This window comes from Zingiber officinale, chromosome 11A, assembly GCF_018446385.1.
Source record: "Zingiber officinale cultivar Zhangliang chromosome 11A, Zo_v1.1, whole genome shotgun sequence".
Lineage (NCBI taxonomy): Eukaryota > Viridiplantae > Streptophyta > Magnoliopsida > Zingiberales > Zingiberaceae > Zingiber > Zingiber officinale.
In genome coordinates this window covers 64,141,296-64,148,826 of record NC_056006.1, presented here as the reverse complement: position 1 = coordinate 64,148,826, position 7,531 = coordinate 64,141,296, and the positions used below count along the sequence as shown (strand labels likewise).

The 7,531-nt window shown below is 38.8% G+C and overlaps 1 protein-coding gene across 1 annotated transcript in view; it reads left to right on the top strand.

The window, feature by feature from the left end:
• The first annotated feature begins 6,353 nt into the window (after positions 1-6,353).
• The window catches only part of LOC122031764 (MND1-interacting protein 1-like), a 5,587-nt gene continuing 4,409 nt past the window's right edge, over positions 6,354-7,531 (top strand). The window contains exon 1 of the mRNA XM_042590893.1: positions 6,354-7,531. This exon is cut by the window's right edge and continues 565 nt beyond it. Within this exon, the coding sequence (XP_042446827.1) occupies positions 6,486-7,531 (1,046 nt within the window). The 5' untranslated portion in view covers positions 6,354-6,485.

Below are 7,531 nucleotides of genomic sequence, written 5' to 3'. Positions count from 1 at the left end.
GGACACGCCGAGGAGTAGGAGTATCATCTCCGAACCTCGTTACATCTTCGTGTTGAGGTTTGCTTCTCCTTTTGCGTTTCTATTTAGTTATTTCCGCTGCACTAACCCTAATCGTAGGAAGAAACGCGAAGATTTGGGGTCGGCTATTCACACCCCCCCTCTCTAGCCGCGACCATCGATCCTAACATTCATGACAGCTATCCGATCGGCCCGTCGACCTAACTGGGCTTCGTGTCAGATATTCGGTCAGCCCATCGACCTATCTAAACTTCTCACTAGCTATCCGGTCTGCCCGTCGACCTTGCTGGATTTCTCCTACACACTCAATCAAAGTGTTAGAACACAACAAACATAACTTAACCTACTTTGTCATTCATTAAAACCTGAGTTAGACTATTAGTGCTAACCGCACCAACAGTTTGTTTTATAGTCCTAAAGATCAGAAGATCATTGTTAGCACGAATGCTCGATTTTTAGAAGATGACTATGTAATAAACCACAAGCCCATGAGTGAAATTGTTCTAGAAGAAATGAGAGAGGACACGCCTACTTTAATACCAATAGTGCAAGATGAAATATCACAAGAAACTGCAACATGTATCACAAATGATACACAACTACATGCAGTGTCTCGTCGTAGTGGGAGGGTTGTGAGGCAACCTGAAAGATTCATGTTTTTGGGAGAGTCTTCGGACTTGACCCCAGGTAAATATGAACCTGATCCCCGAACATATGATGAAGCACTCCAAGATAAAGATGCAGCATCTTGGCAAAGAGCAATGAATTCAGAAATAGAATCTATGTATTCTAACAAAGTCTAGGAGCTAGTAGAACCATCAAATAGTGTAAAATCTATTGGATGTAAATGGATCTACAAAAGGAAAATAAGGACAGACGGGAAGGTGGAAACCTTCAAAGCAAGACTTGTTGCGAAGGGGTATACTCAGAAAGAGGGAATCGATTATGAGAAAACCTTTTCACCAGTAGCTATGCTTAAGTCTATCCGGATACTCTTATCTATTGCCACTCATATGGATTATAAGGTTTTTTTTACATTTATTCCATTTCTTCACTCTTGCTTACGTTACTTAGACTTTTCGGGGTCCATCTAAGTAAGTTATGTGCGCGGTACAAAGTTCATGGTGCAAAACTCTTTTGATTCATTCTATTGTTTCTGCTCATATGAAATGGATATAACCTTTTCCTAATTTTTGAATATAAATGAAGTTTTTTTTAGGTTATTCATAATATGAATTAAAGTCCGGTTACTTTCTTTCATCTAGAACGGGGCGTAAAAGCTTCCTTTTCTTGAATGAAATTTGGAATCGTGTCATAGTCGTATAACTAAACATTAGTTTCTTATTCTTATCATTTAATGAGCATCTTGTATTTCATAGAAATTGGGGATAATATAGTCCTTACGTAGGGGCCAACCTATCCAACTTTCAGGCATCAAAATACGTTTAAGGCGTGGATGATTATAATAAAGGATTCCCAACATATCATAAGATTCATGTTGTTGAAAATCAGCACTTCTCCAAATCTCGAAAACAGACGGGATTCTAGGATTATTCCTAGGGGCAAATACTTTTATGCATACAAAGCAAATGGATGTCAAGACAATTTTCCTTAACGGAAGTATTGAAGAAAACATCTATATGAAGCAACCAGAGGGGTTTATTGCAAAGGGCAAAGAACATCTAATATGTAAGCTCAATCGGTCTATTTATGGACTGAAGCAAGTTTCAAGGTCTTGGAACATCCGGTTTAATGAAGTAATCCAGTCGTATAGATTTATTCAGTGTCCAGATGAGTCTTGTGAATGTGGTGGTATTTCTTGTACTATACATAGATGACATTTTGTTGTTGGAAACAATATCAAAGTGTTGTTGGAAGTAAGGGTATGGTTGTCCAAGCAATTTGATATGAAGGACTTGGGAGAATGCACACATATTCTCGGGATCAAAGTAATAAGGGATCGCAAGAAAAGAATGTTGTGCTTATCCCAAGCTTCATATATCGATACAATCCTAGCTCGTTTTAACATGCAAGACTCCAAGAAAGGTTTTCTACCCTTTAGGCATGGAGTATCTTTATCTAAAGAGATGTTTCCGAAGACATCAAAAGAGATAGAAGAAATGAAGGCAGTTCCTTATGCTTTAGCTGTAGGAAGCCTAATGTATGTTATCTGTTTTACTGTGGGTATGGTTAGCAGATATCAAAGTAATCCAGGATAGGGACATTGGACTGCTGTAAAGCATATATTAAAGTACCTGAGAAGAACTAGAGATTATATGCTGGTTTACTAAGCAGATGATTTGCTCCCTGTGGGTTACATAGATTCCGACATCTAATCAGATAGGGACAATAGTAAGTGTACATCTGGCTATGTATTTACTTTACGAGGTGGAGTCATAACATGGAGGAGTGTTAAACAGAAATGCATTTCAGACTCAACCATGGAAGCTGAGTATGTGTCAACCTATGAGGTAGCCAAAGAAGCTGTATGGCTCAGGAACTTTTTGATGGACTTAGATGTGGTTTGCCCAAAATTATCACAATTTATTGTGATGATTGCGGTTCAGTAGCAAACTCGAAGGAACCACGAGCCCATAAGGCGAGTAAATACATTGAGTGCAAGTACTACCTAATACGAGATATCGTAAAGCGAGGAGAAGTTGTTGTCGCCAAGATTGCATCAGCAGATAACCTGGCAGATCCTTTTACTAAGGCCCTTTCGGTGAAAGCTTTTGATCGACATGTTGAGGGGATGAGAATCAAATGTATGGCAGTGTTTATGACAGCATAGTCTTTTAGTATAAGTGAGAGATTGTTACAGTGTATACTAAAAGTCTAACTTTTGTAAATAATTATTTTGAAATAAGAATCGCATTGGTCAAATGTCTACATTTATGCTAAGTGTAGTTGTCCGTTTAATTTATATTGAAGATAACATGGTGTGCGGAGACACACAGAAGTTCATGTTATCAGTTCCTTATAAATTATAAACAGTTGCTCACAACCAAGATGGAATGGGACAAACCATTAGAGTGATTGTAGTGTAATTAGGTATTAGTTTATCTTGATTAATAAATTACACTAGTACACTATGAGTGTATTCAGCAGGACCATTTGAGGTAGTTTCTTTTTATACTGACTATATTAAAGAACAAAACCTTTGTTATTATGGAAGTGTGTACTCTTAATCATAATATAATAACAAGCACGTATATTTAATATTTATTTTTTTAATTTATCAAAAGGTGTGATTTAGCTTGTTAAATCAATATGGCCGATAAGTTGAGAAATAATATTAAAATTTTCCTTTTTTAGATCGATCATAAAAGGAAATAAAAGGGAGTTTTTATTTTGTTAAAAACTTTCCTTTTATGTTGGTTTTAAAAGAGAGTTTTAAATTTTAAAATCTTTCCTTTTATAAATTTCTACGAAGGAATAAAAGAGAGATTTGAAATCTTTCCTTATTTGTAGTTATCTATAATGTGAAAGAAAGATTTTAATTTTTGATAAAACTTTCCTTTTATAACCATGTTTTATTTTAAATCTTATCTTTTATAGATATCCATAAAAGAATTTAAAAGAGAGATCTTTTAATTTATAAAACATTCCTTTTATAACTATCCACAAAAGAGATTTTAAAAGAGCGATTTTAATTTTGTTTAAAATCCTTCCTTGCTTGGAGAATAAGCATATGACCGGCCATGTCATAGGAGAAAAAGGAAGTTTTATTTTTGTTACAAAACTTTCTTTTTTTGCAATCACCAAGGAATATAAAAGAGAAGGAGGGGGTGCCTCACCTCATAACACTTCTTCTATTCCTCTCTATTCTTCCTTGGTGGTCGGCCCTTGCTCTTTCTCTCTTCTCCTTTGTTTTCCCTCTTGGTGGCCAGTGGCATCTTGGTGTAGAGGTCTCTTGTCTAACATCCCTTGGAGGAAAGTTGGTAGCCGAATCTTGAAAGCTTTGGAAGAAGCTTGGGTGGACTACCTCTTGGAAGATCGTTGCCCACACGACGTTCAAGAGAAGGAGAGGAATACAATAGAAGATCAAGAGGTCTATAAGCTATAAAAGGTATAACTAATTATTAGTTTCCGCATCATAACTAGTTCATCTTTTGTATAGATCTTGAAAAACCAAACATAAGAGGTTATCCGTTTTAAATTATCATTTTTGTTATCATTTTTATTTTTTAATTTCATATTTCGATAATGTGTTTCTATTGAGATCTCTATAGTTAAGCTTAGTTTACTGTAAGAAGTTAAATATCCAATTTCTTTATGAGATTTTGTTTAGGAAGTGGTGGATAATCCCATACCAAAGAAAGCCTAGTGTCTCGCCATGTTTAACCTGGAAGTCGATTTTCGAAATAGATATTTGATAACTTCTATAATATGGTTTAACTTAGGAAGATTACATCGGTTGAACTTGGAGTAAGAATGTTAAGTTTCGTTCCCAATCAAGTTTAACTTCTAAAGAAAAAATTGGATTAAAAATGTTAAGTATCGTTTACAATTCAAATTGAACTTTAGTATAGCACATGGGTAGCTAGGATAGTTCTATGCTTGTATAAATTTTTGTACAAAAGAACTAGGATGATATTCTAGAAGCAACCAACAGTTGGCATCATGGACTAGAGTCTTTCTTGCATCTTCTGCTACTTACTTTTTTTTGAGGTCTAATGATTCAGTATTTGAGGTCCAATGATTTAATCAACCTAGAATATAACTCACTCCATTTTTCATTTTGGTCATGAAACTGTGGGTTTGAAGCTGTTGGTTTGAAATGGTTGGTCACTCCATCTCTCATGAATGGAAACGACTAGTGGGATGAAGCTGTTGGTTTGAAACTGAGGAAGGAGCTGCTGCGTTACTGAAGATGCTGTGGGGGATGCCGTGGGTCGTTGGAATCATGGGAGGTTCTCAACTCGGTCATGATGCGAAGGTCAACCCAAGCACCAAAATTTAAGCGGTGGTGATAGTGTTGCATCGGTGGGACTGATGCTCGTCCGTGATTATGTTTTGATAGTGATGTGCGTGGTATTCATATTGGTATCCATTGTACAAAAAGGCGGGTCCTGCCGTCCAGCGGCCCCCTAGGTCTGGCTCCACAGGGATCCTAGAAGGAGGTAAATCAGCGGTGAATGCTGGCCCGGGTAAAGCGTGGTGTCTCCGGAATTTAACACAGCCAGCCCAGATTATTCATCTAGTGCGCGTCCGTGGACCTTCGACCCTACGACTCATTGTGCAAGGATGCCACGCCTTAACCGGTTGATCCATGATTAGGGGCGAGATCGGGTCGGGATTCATCCTGTAATTCCCTTATTCAATACCTATCCTGATAAAAGTTGAAAAATTTTTTCTCCCAATCTCGTACCTGAAAAGTGTTGGGACTTAAATATTCGGGATCCCGAATATTCGAAATCGGATAGGGACACGTAAGAATATCCTGAAAAATATTAAAAAAAAAAAATCTATGGAGACTTAAATAATTTTTTAGTACAATACAAATAAATTAATCATTAAAAACTAAAATATTTTCCTAGAACATCATAAACATATTAAAACTAATAAAAAAAACTAAAACTACTACTTAGTTTATACTTTATACCTAATATAAGAAAATCCAAAAATAAAAATTATCATGTTAGTCATGGTATCAATAATGAATTGATGATATCGTGACCTTAGTTTTTAGAAATGCTTGGATTCAACCTACAGAAAAAAAAAATCATAAAAATGATTTTTTATATCATTCTATCAATTTTCATATGATAAAATAAACTAGTTGATTATCTTCTTCACATATTGCCAATAAATTATTTAGAAACAAAATTATGATGAAATATGAGAAAAATGGAGAAATAAAAATAAATAAACATAATGGTTAGATGCTTAAAATATAAAAAAAATAATATAAAAAATAAATATTTTTAATATAAAAAATTATATTATAATATAATCGGGTTAGGAGGGGATTTCCGTCGGGAGAAAAAAAATTTCCCGATCCCTTTTCCGATAGTGATCGGGATGGGAAAAATCTCAAACCTTCGAGTCTGGAAAATTTCGGGTCAAAATATTTTCGAGTCGGAAATGAGATGAGATTCGGAAAAGGTCGGGATTTAGGGTTTAGGATTTACGAGAATTTTTCCTACCCTATCCATGATCGTACAGCAATAACAATATGCTGTTTTTTAAAATGTTTTTATGGTATATATTTATCCTTTTTATATATAAAACAATCTCGGATAAACTTAAATTCATTAAACAGGCCTAGACAAGCCTAAACATAAATGGCCTACTAGTGGGCTGGTTTTATGTTCCAGAGGAAAGCCACCATACCTTCAAATTCTTGATGGCAAGTTAGCCTCCTCTCTCTCTCGTCCATCGCCGAATCCAAATCCCTATCGCGCCTCCGATCGATCTCCGATTCCTCGTGTCCCCTCCCCGATCGCCCTCGGCCACCGCCTCCGATGGGAAGCAACGTTAGAGACAAAACGATTCGTAGCGGCCGGAAGCCGCGACGCGCCGCCAAGCACCCTCCGGAGTCTGCCGCCAGGGCGATCTCTCCATCCGACCCTGTCCTCGACGCCCCTTCTTTCCCTCCCGATTCCGCCTCTTCTCCCTCCGATCCCGGCTTCGGTATCCCTAACCATAGCTCAATCCCTGGCTATGGCGATGCGGGTTGGGGTTACTGCACGGAGGAGCAGCTGGAGGAGCTCCTCTTGACAAATATCGAATTTTTGTACAAAGAGGCGCTCGCGCGGCTTGTCTCTCTCGGATACGACGAGGACGCTGCGCTCCGAGCGATCCTCTGCAACGGCCACTGTTATGGGTCCATGGACGTTCAATCCAATATCCTCCACAACGCCATCGCTCATCTCAACTCGCCTCCGGCGTCCGCTGCTGCTGCAGCGCCTCTACAGGATACCTCCACCACCCTCCCTGCCACTGCGAACGGGTTCACTGACCTCCGCCATCTCCAGGAATACTCTCTTGCCGGGATGGTCTGTCTCCTCAGGCAGGTGCGCCCTTCTCTAACCCGCGGCGACGCCATGTGGTGCCTTTTGATGAGCGATCTGCATGTCGGTCGCGCCAGCACTATTGAGATCCCGACACTGCCACCGTCGACTACTACCTATCCCTCTCCTACTCTGGCCCCACCCGCTGCTTCTCTCGCAGCCTCCATCACTGGTGCTGATGAGTTGACTCCTTATAATATTTATAAAACCTTTCCTGCAGATGATACCACGACACCTTCTGTTTGTCTTGACAACGTTGCTGCGGATCCCAGGCGCTATGATCTCCCTCCTTCTATGAAGTATGCTATGAGGAAGAATGCTTCCGCTTTCCCTCCTGGTTCTGGATTTCGCCCCTTTGTACGGCCACCAGGACGCCAAGGGGTCTCTGATCCATTCTCAGAGCAGTCACATCCAAAGGGAGACAATGCTGCTGCTCCTTCTGATATAATGGGCAACGATTCTCTCAATGTTGGCATTGTTGATTTTGTCCTGAATGC